This window comes from Leptonotus elevatus, chromosome 21 (genome assembly GCF_054856555.1).
Source record: "Leptonotus elevatus isolate MCC_2025b chromosome 21, RoL_Lele_1.0, whole genome shotgun sequence".
NCBI lineage: Eukaryota > Metazoa > Chordata > Actinopteri > Syngnathiformes > Syngnathidae > Leptonotus > Leptonotus elevatus.
This window is the reverse complement of record NC_141259.1, coordinates 12,210,174-12,224,732: the sequence shown is the minus strand read 5'-3', so window position 1 is coordinate 12,224,732 and position 14,559 is coordinate 12,210,174. Positions and strand designations below refer to the sequence as shown.

Genomic DNA, 14,559 nt, shown 5'->3' with positions numbered 1-14,559 from the left:
ACCATGTAGTAAGGCGTTTTTTTTAGTTTTTTTTAAAGGCCATGGTCGTTTAAAAAAAAAAAACTTTTTTTTTTTTACAGCCATGTATAGTAAGGCCTTTTATTTATTTATTTTAAAGGTCTTACTATACATGGTCATTTAAAAAATAAAAAATAAAGAAACATTAATTTTTTTTTAAACGACCATGTTTATATAGTAAGGCGTTTTTTTTTCGTTTACAAAAAAAAGAAGGGCTATTTTTTTTACAGTTATGTTTAGTAAGGCATTAAAAACAATTTTTTTTAAGGCCTTACAATACAAAAAATAAACGCCTTTGTTTTTTCTTTTCTTTTTTTAAATGGCCATGTATTGTAAGGCCTTTACAAAAAAACAAAAATAAAAGGCCTTACTATACATGGTCGTTAAAAAAAAAAAAGGAAAATTAACGCCTTACATGTTCGTGTTTTTTTTTTAATGACAAAAACTTCTCACTATACATGGTCGTGTTTTTTTAATGAAAAAAACGCCTTACTATACATGTTCGTGTGTTTTTTATGAAAAAAACGCCAGTCGTTAAAAAAATACAATTACAAAAAAACAAGGAAAAAAAAGACCTTACTATATATACATGGTCGTTTGGAAAAATAAATAAAATAAAGGGGGGAAAAAACGGCTTACGGTTTTATGAAAAAAAACGGCATAGTTGTTTAAAAAAAAAAAAGTGAAAAAAACCGCCTTACATGGTCGTTTGAAAAAAGAAGGAAAAAAAACGCCTTACTATACATGGCCTTTTTTTATGGAAAAAAAAATCTTACTATACATGGTCGTGTTTTTTTTTAAACAACCATATATAGTAAGAAGTTTTTTTTAAACGGTCGTTTGGTCATTTAAATTTTTTTTTTTACTATAAGGAATTTATTTCAAAAAATGACCATGTATATTATAGCTTATATTTAGAAAAATAAATAAATAAATCCAAGCCCTTCTTGCTACATTCGCCATTGCACACGCAACAAAAACAAGTTACTTCTGCAATCTTGTTTTGAAGTTGTGATGAAGACCTTATCTGCTTCGTGGGGCCCCACCTTTGACTTCCCTTTTGCTTCTCTCGCAACTAACCAAATGCGGTCATCAAATGCCAATTTCTCACGACAACACTACGGCACTCGATAGAGCGCAGACCTCCACCAAGGCCCAAATATCTTCCAATTTTTTGTTTGAAAAAAATGTTGCAGTGTTTTTTTTTAATACATTTTGATCACTTGATTGACTGCATGAGCAGCAACATATTATGGGATGGATGAGGGGGATGATTTGGTACTTTTACATCTTAAATTCAAATGCAATGTTATTGTCATTTCAATATGAATTTCTGATTTAAGGAAACTTCAATTAGAATTTCAACTTTAATTTACTGTAATTTCTCTTATTTATTAAATTCAGTGTACATTAATTGTATTTGATTTTTTTATTTTTATTTTTAAGGTTCAGGTGGCCAACAGAAAATCTGGAGAGAAGCGTTGTCACAACCAAACACCAATAAATGATGACAATAACACACAAGGTCACTTTTTTTTTTTTATCATTAGTAGTCATAGCTTGTATGCAATATTCTGAATAACTCCTTTTTAAATTTCCGTTAGATGACACATCAGACTTGAGCTCTCCGCTATTCCTCGAGGATCTCGTCTCCTTCAGCTTCCAGGTGGCGCGTGGAATGGACTTCCTGGCGTCCCGCAAGGTCTGACCAACCTCCATGTGTCGCCATCAATCCGTTTTTTTTTTTTTCATGACGGTTTCCACTTTAGTGCATTCATCGAGACCTGGCGGCCCGAAATGTTTTGCTGTCCGACAAAAACGTGGTCAAGATCTGCGACTTCGGCCTGGCCAGGGACATCTACAAAGACCCCGCCTACGTGCGAAAGGGAGACGTGAGTATGAATGCGCACACGTGCACAAATCCATCTTTACATTTTCCCTTGACAAAGACAACATTTTACAAATTTCAAAAAATCTGAGCGATTTTATAGAAAATGCAGTAAAAAATGTCAATTTCTTGTAATTGTGATGCTATTTGTGACAAATACTGTATAAAATGTTATTTTTCTTCCTTTTTACAAAGACAAAAGTAACTAATTGCAGTTTTATGCTAAAATCATACCAAAAAAAACGGTTTTCTAATTAGTGCAATTATTTACAAAACGCAATTAAAATGACAATTGCTACTGATTTTGAAAAGCATTCAAGTAAAAGCAAAAAATAAATACATTCTGTATCAAAATACTAATATACATCTGCATAATAAATCGATCGTATTTTTTTTTTTTTTTGATTTATTGAACCCGGTGTTGCTGCGCTGTGATTGGCTGTCAGGCTCGACTGCCTCTCAAGTGGATGTCTCCGGAGTCCATCTTCGACAAAGTGTTTACCACTCAGAGCGACGTGTGGGCCTTTGGCGTCCTGCTGTGGGAGATCTTTTCTTTGGGTACGAGGAACGCAACATGTGAAAAGCCGCAATCTACACACACACACACACACACACACACACTATAAAAAAACAAACCCCAAAAATATTACTTTCATAGTTTTATATTCAAAGTAGCAATTGGAACAGGAAGCGCAATACCACATGTGTACTGTAGGGGCATCGCCATATCCCGGCCTGCATATCGATGAGGAGTTCTGCCGCAGACTGAAGGCGGGAACCAGGATGAGGGCGCCGGAGTACAGCACGGCCGACATGTGAGCGAGCCGCGCCAATTCGGTTTCCGTCGCGGCGGCAACCCGAGCTCAAGTGGCGTTTTTGCGCGTCCAGTTACAGCACCATGCTGGCCTGCTGGGAGGTCGAACCCACGGAGAGACCCTCCTTCTCCGCCCTGGTGGACACCCTGGGGTACCTGCTTCAGTCCATGGTGCAGCAGGTCTGTCCGAAAACATCACAAGTCATTGAAAACGCTTCATTTTGTCTGATTTTTGTCTTGTCAGGATGGGAAGGATTACATTCCTCTGGGATCTCACGTGGAATCTTGGAAGAGCAAACGAGAAAAGAGCCTCGCTGTCACTAATTTAAGGTAAACACCGTTGATGATTTTTACTGCAGCTTACGATGGATTTCTTTTCTTTTCTTTGTTTATCGAAACCGCCTCATTTTGACCTGGCATAAAACAATTTGATGGTGTGGAACCTTTTAATAAACAGTTGAATAAAAAAATGGAATCGAACATGTTCAAATTGTTTATAATGTTACTTTTCTTGAGTCCGGTACAATCTATTTATTAACTCATTCACTGCCATTGACGGCAACAATTCATTTGAACTATTTCTATTAGTTAAAAAAAAATAATCCACTTTTGTTAAGAGTATGAAAACCTAGAGGAAAAAAAATTATTGGACATTTAGAAGAGATATAAAATGTATGATTAATCGTGAGTTAACTATTGAAATCATGCGATTAATTACAATTAAAAATTGTAATTGCCTGACGCGATTTAAAAAAAGAAAAAAAAAGAATGTTAAAAATTAGGAGTGTCAGGCGATTACATTTTTTTTAATTGTAATTAATCGCATGACTTTACTAGTTAACTCACAATTAATCACACATTTTATATCTCTTCTAAATGTACAATAAAAAAATTCTAGGTTTTCACAATGGTTAACAAAAGTGGAAACAAATGTTTAAGTCATAGAAATAGTTCAAATGAATTTTTGACGTCTATAGCCGTCAATGGCAGTGAATGACATTATTACATCAGGTTAAGGTTATAATCTCCAATCAAGTCATTAACTAGTCAATTTTAATAAAGTAGGTTGATCCGAGCTATTTAACATTACAGAGTTCCTCGTCATAATATTAATAACATTGCGTTGCCTGCGTTTTATTTTATACTTCGAACGACGAAAATTACAACATGAATTTTAGTACTATAGGAATCTGGTAAGTAGCTCATTTAACATATCGAATATTCATGAGTACTAAAATTGCTTTGTGGGCATTTCCAACGCAACTGATCTTGAAAACCTGATAAAAAGGTCATCAATTATTATTATTATTATTTTTTTTTTAATGAATTGTGAAACAGGACCTTAAAAGAATGACAAGTGTGCTTGTACTGTACCGTGTGCAGTTACATGCACGCCGTGGTGGCCGCGCCGGACACGTTCGAAGAGATGCCCTGCGAGGACGAGCGGCACGGATCTGAGGTGAGGAAAAAAAAAAAAAAAAAAAAAACCGCACACACTCAAGTAAGAAACGTGGTGTTTTTTCAGGAGGGTGACAGCGGCATGGTCCTACCTTCAGAGGAGCTGCGTCGTCTATCGTGGAGGAGCGACATGGAGGAAGATCCACGTCGCCATAGCAACGGGGATTCCCCTCCTCCTGACAACTTTGACCCCTCCCTCTAGCAACCCCCCCCCCCCACCCCACCTTTTACTATGCTTTCAGCATAGTGTAACAATTAGGGTTTATTAGTACCTCAATGTGCCCGGAAGGGAGGAAAAGGCTCCTAACGCTGGCTATGTAAGTGATTTTTTAGAAATATATATTTTAGTAATACAGTAAAAATGTAAACAAGTTGAAAATGGCCAACTGTCTTACTTTCGGTATTCTTTATTAAAATACTGCTGTACACACAAATATCGCAAACTTTCGAGACATTGGATCACGAGAGGGGCAAAAAAAAAAAAAAAAAAAAAAACCTAAGATGTTGGTTGTGGAGTGTGAGGAGTGGGCGAGGGTGCGTGTGCGCGTGTTTAGCACCACATTCGTCAAATGTGTCCATTTGTACATTTTCTAACACAGTCGACACCCCCTCCCGACAAGCGGGTTCCCTTTCAGGATCTGATCTGTGATGTCATTTTAGGAAAGGGGAGGGGGAGGAAAGAGCAGTATTTGGAAGTAGCGCATATGAACACATAGGGGGCGCTGTGAACAATCTGGCCGATAACATTCAAATTGGAGGGGGGGTGGGATGGCGTGTGTGTGTGTGTGTGTGTGTGGTGCTCTACCTTATTCGTTATCCTGCTAGCGTTGGTCCACAGATAAGAAAGTTAGCCCTCACACACACAAAAGAAGCCGTTTCGGAAAATGATGAGTCGGCGACATTCCGTAAAAGAGGCAGCTGCCGAACAAAGGTTGTGGTGGTGGTGGTGGTGGTGGTGGTGGGGGCTACAAATCAAGAGGGGCTGTCAACATAAAGCGAGGGGGGGTTCACCTGCTCAAACCTCACCCCCAGTGGTTTGTCCTTTACGTGATTGGGTGGGGGGGAGGATTGCCCCATTTAAAAAGCCTCAAATAGAAAAACGCTTTTTCACATCAATTCAATGTGTGTGTGTGTGCGTGTGTGTGTCTTCCTGTACACCCTGTAGGCCACTCATTCACACATAAAAAAAATAACCCTGAAAATTAAAATCTTAGTGCCTCCCCCCCTCCCCCACATAGCGGTAGAAAGAAACAATAAAAGCAGAAAAACCTGTTGAAGAAGAACCACGTGGTTTGCGTCCATTTGTTCCCCAAAATCTTAAAAAAAAAAAAATTACAATTCGCCATCCCAAGCGTCCATTAAGTCCTTTTTCCAGCTTGCAGGTTTTTTTTGTTTGTTTTTTTAGGAAAGACTAAAAAAAATACACTTTAGAGGGGAAACCAAAGCCTTCCCAGTGGACAGTGTACACGACTGAGGTCTTCCCGCCCCAAAAAAAAAAATGCTGATGTTGAAATGTCTCCGCGAGCTTGCGGCTCGCTCGGAAGGTCGACGGCCCACCGTAGTGCAATAGCAGTGCGGCCGCCAGGCCAGTAGGGGGCGGCGCTACAGTGAGCCCGAAGCGGCCGCCTGCAGCTCCTGGAAGGTGCTGTCGAAGCAGCGCTTCAGGTCCGAGTAAGTTACCACCAGCACGCTCTTCTCGTCCCGCGACACCAGGCTGATCTTCTCCGGTCCGCCTGCGTCCAGCTGGGGAACACCGACATAAATCTTTAAAACGTATGTATTTAAAAAAAACAAAAAAAAAACATGCATAAAGTCTAGACTAAAATGACAAGCAAAACTGTGACCTCAAATGAAATTGTACACAAAGTAAAAAGACAAAAATGGTTCAATACCACTTTTTTTTCCAGATCAATACTATATCAAATATATAATCTGAGTAAAAGTTTTTAAAAATTATAATTAAAAAGAAATTGTGAAAAAATACCCTTCTTTCTGACGCAAATGTCAAAGTGCCGCAGCATAGCGCCAACTAGTGCCAGGGAGGATTTACTTGATGTTAGATTTTTGTTTGCCACAAGTATCAGTGGCTGGTATTGGCAGCCTCTGTGAGTACCCGATACCTTAAAATAAGTCCCAGTATAGGCTGATACCTGGTATCGATAATCGCTTATCCATAAAAAATATATTAGAATATTAATAACATAATAAATGCATGAAAATTCATATTGAAAATCTGTTGACCATTTTTAATTTATGTAAGTGGTTGAGAATATTTTTGTTGCTATTTTCAGAGTCAGCGGGTGGTGAAAAAAGACAATAAAATAAGCCCCTTTCCCCCCTGAAAAAAAACCATAAAATAAATATTTATATTATGTTGGAGTCTGTAAAAAAAAAAAAAATTTTTTTTTTCAAAAGCAATTATTAAAAACTGTTTTTTGTTGTTAAAAATACGGAGTAAAGGCTAGACTATTAATTCTTCTGTTTTGATTTTTTAATGACTATAAAACACCAATTGAAAAACAAATGTAAAAAATGGACTTTTCTCCAATTCCACTTTTAGCTAACAAACAAATACATTAAAAATGTAAAAACTAGAGACTAAAAATAAGACAGAAAGATACAAATAACAAAAATAAATAAGATACTTAAAACAGCTTCCTGTTTTTACACAATGTGAAAATTTGTTGAGTCCCAGACACCAGAAAATAAATATTATATATATATATATATATATATATATATATATATATATATATATATATATATATATAAATAAAATGTATCTATTTCTGCAACAAATACATACAGGTAAACAGATATAATGTGTTGACATATTTTGAGGTGTGCCGTATGTGTTTTTTCAATAAAGGATATTTCTACATTTGTTTACCATCTATCTGAAACGGGGGCGGGGTTGTAGCAGAAGACGAGGTGTGAAAAGTATTTCCTGTTTGCCAAACTACAAAAATGGCGCCATCCCTGTGTGACCTCATTCAAACGACACATGACATGCATGGCGAGTGTTGTTGAAAGTAAGCTTGCCTGACCTTGTTGAGACAGGAGACGATGTGGCTGAGGTCGATCCACGGCGTCCCGGCTTCGGTCACCTGGTGAAACAGGTGGTCCCGGAAAAGCTTCAGCAGGTAGCGGTCGCCCGTTTCCGACCACGTGGGGTCCTTCTGAAACCTGGAATTGACACGGCGCGCCACTTTGTAGCATTTACGCGGCGACGGTACAAAAAGCAGCAAGCTGATCGGGCGGCGGACTCACTCGGGCCTCTCGTTGATGGTGCCCAGCTTGGCCAGCAGGCGGAAGAGGCGGCCATTTTGCACCTCCTGAAAAAACAGGCGCGCTTGTTTTGCCGTGAGCCAAAAGCTACCGGCACGACTTATTCCCACCAATAGGGCACATTACCTTGGCCAAGTCCTCCTCGATGACGTCGTTCCTCATCTGCGATGCGTCCAGTTGCGTGTAAAATCGGGCTCCGATCATCGGCATGATGTCGTTGACGCTGCGGAGGCGGGACTGTTCAGTCAGCAGATATCTGGAAGGACACGGATATAATCAAGAGTTCAAACACACTCAGCTGTGTGGTGACATTGCGCATCCCAAACTAAACTTAGACCAGAAGAAGCAAATGGGAGAGTTCTCTACTTTAAAAGCCATACCAACAAAATGTCCGCCCCTTTTCTTACAGTATAAGGTTCTTGAGGTCTGACGAGTAGTTGATGGACACCAGCTCCATGGCCTTCTGCAGGTTCTCCCTCTGAATGCCAGCTAGCGAGTTGCACGCCAGCGCCAGCACGACTTTGCCCAGCGACACCAGGTCGGCTTGCTGGAAACACACAAGCAGAGTTGAAACGGCTGGTGATGATGATGATGATGATGATGATGATGATGATGATGATGATGATGATGATGATGATGATGATGATGTGGTGAGCACCTGGTACTGCGGCATCAGGGCCAGATGGTTGGTCTGACTGTTGTCAAACGTTAAAACGTCAAAAACGCCGACACAGTTCACACGTAACCTGCACATGAAAAAAAAAAAGAAGAAGAAAAAAAGCTTTGTTGTTTATGTTCATGGCATTTTTTAAAAATTGTTTTTAATGAATTAAAGTAGCATTTTAATTGCACTTTGGTTGGGCAGTTCATGTGTACCTAATATTATGTACAAACCTGGTCTTGCCGGTGATGAGGATCTTGCTGGGGTCCATGACGCGGCACGCCAGGCCCGCCGTGTGGACGGTGCGCAGGGCCGAACTGAGCTGGACGATGTAGGCCCAGATGAGCGACTCGGGCAACAGGCCGGCGTGCTGCCGCGGCGGCGGAGGCTCGTGTTGTCCTGCACAGTGCACACGCGGACACAAACACACACACACACACACCTTCGTACACTTTTCTTCTTTTTTTTTATCGCGCAAATGCAGCTTGTGAAAGGGGTGACATGCAAACGGACAACTTCCTTATCTTGGCGCGGGCAGCTTTTTATTGTTACAGTAGGGCTTCTCTAAAGTGATGATTGGGGTGGTGGGTGGGGGGGGGGGTGAATTGGGTGTGTACAAAACTCACCCGTAACCCTGGTGAGGATAGGCAGTATAGAAAATAGATGATAATTTTAGCAAGTAGATGCTAACATAAACAGCTAATGGCTAATATATTGGCTAGCTAATGGCACAAAAATAACCAAAGAAGCTGGCCGACAAGAAATTTTTCCACTCTTCATTACTTTTCTTCAAAGGTAGTTTTATGTTTCAGTACAGGGTTTCCCCCCCGAAAACTAGCTTAGACAACATTCGGCAAGCTCATGCTAACAAAAGTGGGTCATGGCCTAAAGCTCACTCACAAGTTTTACCCAATTATTTTTCGTGACCTCTTCTTAGTTTTGATTTAAGACTCACTAAGACAATGTTTGATTTTATTTGAGCTGGTAGATGCTAACACAATTAGCATAAAAGGTATACGAATTACACAAAAACGGCCAGAGAAGCTCGCCAACTTTATCTTAGCAAGCAGATGCTAACATAAATAGCATAATGACTGCGATCTTTTAGTGACACGCGTCTTTTTCTTTTTCTGGCATGTTGTTTGTTGCACGCCAGACACTGCCTTGTTCCCGTTGACGAGGCCGACAGCAGCACCTGCCCTAAGGATCACTTTCAGCCACGGTTTCCTCATTCGGTCGACGAACATCTCGCTTGCATTATCGTCAACAATCAATAAGTGACTTCACGCAAAAGTGAATGCATCGCTAACTTGGCGTGCTACCCGCTACATCAAATGTTATCCAGGCCTTATATAGATTAAGCGGGTGAACTAATTAAGCCTGTTAAGTGGGTCACCAAAACAAAGTGCGTCAAGCTAAATAATGAAAATAAATAAAAGGGGACGCTATTTGGGGGAGGAGCCACTCACCCCACTTCCTCTTGGTAAAATACGAGTCAGCTGCTGGGTCGTTGAAGTGTCGGCTGAACATGGTTTCTGCGCCCGCGTGGAAGTCATAGGAGAACACCAACGCTGGGTTTGGGGGGGGATCACAGAAAATATAGATTTAAATCAATTTGACGAATTTTCAAAGTAGGAAAAAAAAATTGTGACTGTTCGGTGAAGTGGACATCAACTCACAGTGGTCTCCGAAGGCCTTTGTGGTGAAGACCTCCCTCAGGGTGACCGAGTTGGAGTGCTGAATCTTCTTCCACATGTCCACCAGCATCATACACTTGGTGTTGACGAGGCGGAAGCCTGAACAACCAAACACAATATTGAGCATTCTGCCGATGAATCGCTCAATTAGATAAAAAAAAATAGACGAGTATCGTTTTGTTCGCTTGGCGACGCCAAACTCACGCGCTACTGTAGCATCTGTGACTTTTAAGTGTGTATGGTTTTAAGAGGCGGGGGCCCTGGCCTGGTGAGTGACATGGGTGTCAGATTGTAGGGTTGGCTGAGTGTTTGGTGTTGTCTGTCCTTGACTACTTGCAGAGGCATTGCGACACGTTCTAACGAGCAATTGTAGGATACGCTCCAATATGGAACTTTTCCCCCGAAAAATATCTTTATAGTTGCCTTTTTATTTGACCATTTATGACTGAAATGTCTTCTAATTAGTCGATTTAACACCTTAGCTGTTCACAATGGGTACTCCTGCAGGCCTCTGGATTGGATTCGGGTTCCGATTTCCCACGCCCTGTCTGCGGATGTGACGTCATGTTATGTGGTTACCGTGTATCCTCCTCAGGCAGTAGGGCAGGTCGTCCTTGCTGTTGACTGCCTTGTAGCAGGACGTGATGTAGCTGAAGTTGCTGGTCTTCTGCATGCGGTTGGGCGGGGGCAGGGCCTCCAGGGGGAACAGGCTGTGGTAGCTGTCCACCTCGGACGGTACGTCTGCACAACACAGGAGGCCACAGGTTGACCTTTTCTTCTTCGTTCGGATACGATTGGGAAGCTTTTGGAATTCTACCTGCGTTTTCCGAGTGGTCGATCTGCGCCATGGTTATCAGGTGCCTGTTGATTAATTCCTGGAGGGCGTCGGAAGATGTTAGCGGCGGGTCAATAAGCGGCATTCGCGGTGGTGGGGGAAATACCTGTCGGAGTTCGTCGGCCATGAAGAAGGACGGGGCGTTTGCTTTGGGCTGCATGTAGGCCACGTGGGGTGCAGTGGGGGGGTAGATATGGTAGGTAGGAAACACCTGCGGTGAAACCATAAACACTCAGCTTCCTATTTATTGAAAAGTGAAAACGCGCTAAACATTCCCCGACTGTAAGCCAGTTGCAGCACAAACAAATGTCTAAAACAATCCGTAAAGATAAAAACGCAATTACTTGTATTTAAAAGTAGTCGTTTGATTTGATATCCAATCATTTGCTCACATACCATCCCGGCCATCGGTGCGGGGGTGTTGTCCGTGTAGAAGTACGTGGTCCCCCCGACGGTCTCTTTCTGGATGATGTGTGAAGCCGGGTCGGCCGCCGTGGTGGGCACCATGTAGTTGACCGGGTTCGGGGTGTGGCTGCGGCGGCGCGGGGCGGGCGAGCTATGCGGCGTAATTTTCGGCGAGTGAAGGGGAGATGAGCCCGCCGATAAAGACATGCCTGAGATCGGATCATTAAGAGTGTTTAGAGCAATACAAGGGGAGGGAAAAAAGGTGGTTAAAAAAAAATAATAATAAAAAAAGGGAGACGGCACCTGGAGACAGACCAGCTGCTGTGGAGCTGTTGAGACCCGGGTGGGCAAAGAGGGGCGAGGGGAAGGCTTGGACAGAAGACGGCGCCATGGTGGCCATTCGTGGAGCTCCTTTAGGGATGAACTCGCTTGCTGTCGGATTGGGTGCCTGAAAGAAAGATGGGTTACACACAAAATACGTTTTATAAATATATATATATAAAAAAAGTTACACACAATTCCAGGCATCAACATCGCAAAACCAAGTGCCCCTTGTTTTTTCACCTTCCTCCGTTGAGAAATGCCGAGAGCACCAAAATCGCTGAACAGCGACGACGTCGGGGAGTTGACTGGATCTGCGTGAAGGGGGCGGGAAAAAAAAAAGAGAGGTTTGCAAAAAGCCATTTGAACGGGAATTGTGGCAAGGTTAGTCTCACCGTGACTGCTGTGGCTGAAATTCTTGGCACCGTCGTTGAGTAGACTGGGAGAGCTGCTGCTGGTAGTAATGCGCTAAAAAGAGATGGAGGCATTCAAAAAAAGAAAGATATTGTATAATAATAATAATAATGCATCAGATTTATATATATGTACATTTATATTGTATTTAGAATTATTCAAATTAAGGCTTGAGTAAAGTCGCAAATAACAGGCATAAAAAAACTAATTTGGTGTTCAACTTAATTTAGTCACACATGTCAGCTCTGTGAGCAGTACCCCGCACGTTTAGCTTTTTTTGTGAGATGCAAGTACAGAAAGGTACCGGTGAGAGCGGGTCAATTATTTGGCTTTTTGTTTGCATGTGTTTTGTGCTGTCACCACAGAAGGATATCAGTGACGGGAAAGTGATCAAGTATGATAACCACACAGTAGAGCATACAACTAATTGCGACATAAAGACTTAAATTTTTATCTTAAAAAAGTGTGATTTGCTTTTCCCCCCAACCCCAAACGTTTCACTGAACTGGTTTGTATGGTATAGTACCTGCATCATGGAGTATTTGGACTCGGCTGGACTTCCAAATCCGTTCACTCCTATGAAGCTGCTGCTGAAGTAGGAATTGGTGAGGTTGGCGTCGCTCAGGCTCGCTCCCTCCATCCCTGGAACTGCAGAGGACAAATAAAGCCAAAGCTAAATGAATAGAGGACTTAATTTAATGTTGAAGACGTGGAGGAGAGCGTTTAGGAAGTTTGAACATTCCCGAGTGTGTGTAACCAATCACAGAGCTCATTAGAAAAAATGTAAACAGTTCCACAAGTGCAAGCAACGGCAATGCTAATCCAGAAGCACTGCGAGCATCGTTTCATTATTAAGACATTTGACAGCTTAAGATATTATTTTTGTTACGTGGAAATTACTTTGCAGTACTTGGTTTATTTCTACTAATTAAATTAGGGCCAAAAAATCCACAAACACTACCTCGTGGAGGGCTACGTTAGCTTCCAGCTACGTTAGCAAAACAGCTAGCGCTTGCAAACATAAACATACCTAGTTGATATGAAACGCCACACGAGATGTTATTAGTTTTGATTAGTGGTTAATAACGTTAAACGTTTTCGGGCTACTTTTTCCCGTAAAGCCAAGACAAGAAGCGAACGTTCAAGTGCTTTCTGTGCACTCACAGCAGCTGTCATATTGCCAGGCCTCCTTCGCCAGAGCGGCAACAGGCTACTAAAGCGTCATTTCCACAACAATAACAAGTCATGTCAATGTTCATTTAAAAAAAAAAGAAGAGACGCCCAGTGAGCTCTACGGAACGATGCTGAATTGCATATGACGACTACATGTGCTGTGATCTGTTTGGGGGACGAGGAGGCCTCACTAAATCCCCGGGCTAAATTTTCAGTCAAGCCCGACCAGGCGCCTGGTAAAGTCGGGTGTTCCCACAAGTGAGGTCCCGGCTGTGAAGCGTTACTCACTGGCTAGCATTGACCCGTCCAGAGAGGTCCCCGCAGGCCCCATGGCTTCACTCTTCTTGGGCACCACGGTTCCTCCTCCTCCTCCTCCTCCGCCGCCGGGGCACGAGGCCGCGGAACCGCCGAGGGAATACCCCGCCGGAGTCCCGCCACCCCCGGGTAGAGACAACGGGACGGGGCTCAGGCTAGCCATGGAAGGGTCCTCGTGCAGGAACTGGCACTCGTCTCCATAGAAGCACGTTTTGTCTTTCGCGTAGTAACGGCAAAACTTCACCTTGACATTGGGTATCCCGGCACCCCCGAGCGGAGCAGCTGAGGCTGGGAGTCCGCTGTTCATGGCACCGCCGCCGCCGTTGCTGCCGGAAGACACTCAAACATAGAGAGACGCACAGCGCTAGCGAGCTAGCCCAGCTCGGCTAGCCTGCAAACAAATTCCCCCCCTTTTCCGCGGACTTAAAATTCACCTCTCTGTGGCGTCGGAACCACTTAAAAAATGCGCTGCGGTACTCACGTCATCACGCTGGGGTGCATGTTTTGGCTTCCGGACTAGATCATTGCACGCGTGGAACAGCGATCGCGAGGGTCGCCATCCATGCAGACGCGTTTCTTTGCTAAATAATTATAATAATACCAAAAAAAAAAAGTGCAGCCTGTTGTTGTTTTTGCTCACTGCCCGCCCTGCTCTGTTTGGGAGCCGCTTTGCATTGTGGGTAAGCACCTATATGTATAGGACACGCTTCAAGATGCACACAGATGCTGTTTGTTGTACAAGATGTCCGTAAAGTCTCTTCATAATTTTAAAGTTGGGATTTTCCATTGAACATAACATTGGTCAAGTTCCCACACGTTATTCTTGGAAATTAATTGCAAGCAGACGTTGTACAAAAGCAAACAGCAAATTATGTGAGACTGATAACAGGGTGGACATTTTTTTGACTGAGGTTATCACATACAGTATGGGTTTGCATTGACTAGCAACATGATTCAGTTAGAAAGCTGAATACTGTTCATACTGAGCATATTGTTCAACAAATATGATTTAAAAAAAAAGAAGGTTTTATCGAATCATATGCAAAAAAAAAATCTGAATTCTCATGGTATTTGTGAGTTCGCAAACTCCGGAGAGAACTTCCTTGAGTGAATCAAAATTATCAGTCTGGCTTGTGAGGTTAACAAGAAGTACCACCTAAAGAAATCCAAGTACCTCTATAAATAAATGTTTTTTTAAATGAAATGTTTAAATGCACATGTAATTAAAAGTTAAATATGACATAAATGTACTTCAATCAATCAATATTTTTT

General features: G+C 42.1%; 2 protein-coding genes and 1 long non-coding RNA gene across 9 annotated transcripts in view; 1 reads left to right on the top strand and 2 right to left on the bottom strand.

The window, feature by feature from the left end:
- The window catches only part of flt1 (fms related receptor tyrosine kinase 1), a 29,159-nt gene extending 24,228 nt beyond the window's left edge, over positions 1–4,931 (top strand). For 2 of the 3 annotated variants that reach the window (XM_086065980.1, XM_086065982.1), the window contains 9 exons: positions 1,465–1,543; positions 1,623–1,720; positions 1,788–1,910; positions 2,353–2,464; positions 2,622–2,721; positions 2,795–2,900; positions 2,965–3,050; positions 4,104–4,179; positions 4,246–4,931. In XM_086065980.1, coding sequence (XP_085922106.1) covers positions 1,465–1,543; positions 1,623–1,720; positions 1,788–1,910; positions 2,353–2,464; positions 2,622–2,721; positions 2,795–2,900; positions 2,965–3,050; positions 4,104–4,179; positions 4,246–4,380 — 915 coding nt within the window. In that variant the 3' untranslated portion in view covers positions 4,381–4,931. The remainder of the gene's footprint in view (positions 1–1,464; positions 1,544–1,622; positions 1,721–1,787; positions 1,911–2,352; positions 2,465–2,621; positions 2,722–2,794; positions 2,901–2,964; positions 3,051–4,103; positions 4,180–4,245) is intronic. The other variant, XM_086065981.1, reaches the window with a different exon arrangement.
- Positions 1,540–4,375, bottom strand: LOC147155915 (uncharacterized). Of its 2 annotated transcripts, XR_015092068.1 has the most exons (3): positions 4,095–4,375; positions 2,606–2,902; positions 1,540–2,526 (listed from the first exon to the last, which is right to left on the bottom strand). It is a non-coding gene; the product is annotated as an uncharacterized LOC147155915 (long non-coding RNA). The 2 variants fall into 2 exon arrangements; XR_015092067.1 differs by having other exon boundaries at positions 1,540–2,902.
- On the bottom strand, positions 4,570–14,142 carry pan3 (poly(A) specific ribonuclease subunit PAN3). 4 transcript variants are annotated; one of them, XM_086065986.1, is made up of 19 exons: positions 13,769–14,138; positions 13,261–13,613; positions 12,326–12,447; positions 11,781–11,853; positions 11,581–11,699; positions 11,368–11,512; positions 11,056–11,273; positions 10,766–10,870; positions 10,642–10,699; positions 10,404–10,565; positions 9,807–9,923; positions 9,597–9,698; positions 8,361–8,526; positions 8,125–8,212; positions 7,874–8,013; positions 7,593–7,722; positions 7,449–7,513; positions 7,226–7,364; positions 4,570–5,921 (listed from the first exon to the last, which is right to left on the bottom strand). In XM_086065986.1, exons 1-19 carry the CDS (start codon positions 13,786–13,788, stop codon positions 5,781–5,783), a joined length of 2,463 nt encoding a protein of 820 aa, XP_085922112.1. In that variant the 5' UTR covers positions 13,789–14,138; the 3' UTR covers positions 4,570–5,780. The 4 variants fall into 4 exon arrangements, with proteins under 4 accessions (XP_085922112.1, XP_085922114.1, XP_085922113.1 ...); XM_086065988.1 differs by having other exon boundaries at positions 11,629–11,699; positions 13,769–14,135; XM_086065987.1 differs by having other exon boundaries at positions 13,261–13,626; positions 13,769–14,133.
- Between the last annotated feature and the right edge of the window lie 417 nt (positions 14,143–14,559).

What these genes read in the sequence shown, in the direction of transcription:
- pan3 (XM_086065985.1), bottom strand. Translation starts at nt 13,788, where the DNA reads ATGCACCCCAGCGTGATGAC. An exon ending in GCATTTCTCAACGGAGGAAG is followed by an intron (nt 11,513 to 11,628) that starts GTGAAAAAACAA and finishes TCTTTCTTTCAG; the next exon opens with GCACCCAATCCGACAGCAAG. An exon ending in CCCTGATGCCGCAGTACCAG is followed by an intron (nt 8,014 to 8,124) that starts GTGCTCACCACA and finishes GTGTGTTTCCAG; the next exon opens with CAAGCCGACCTGGTGTCGCT.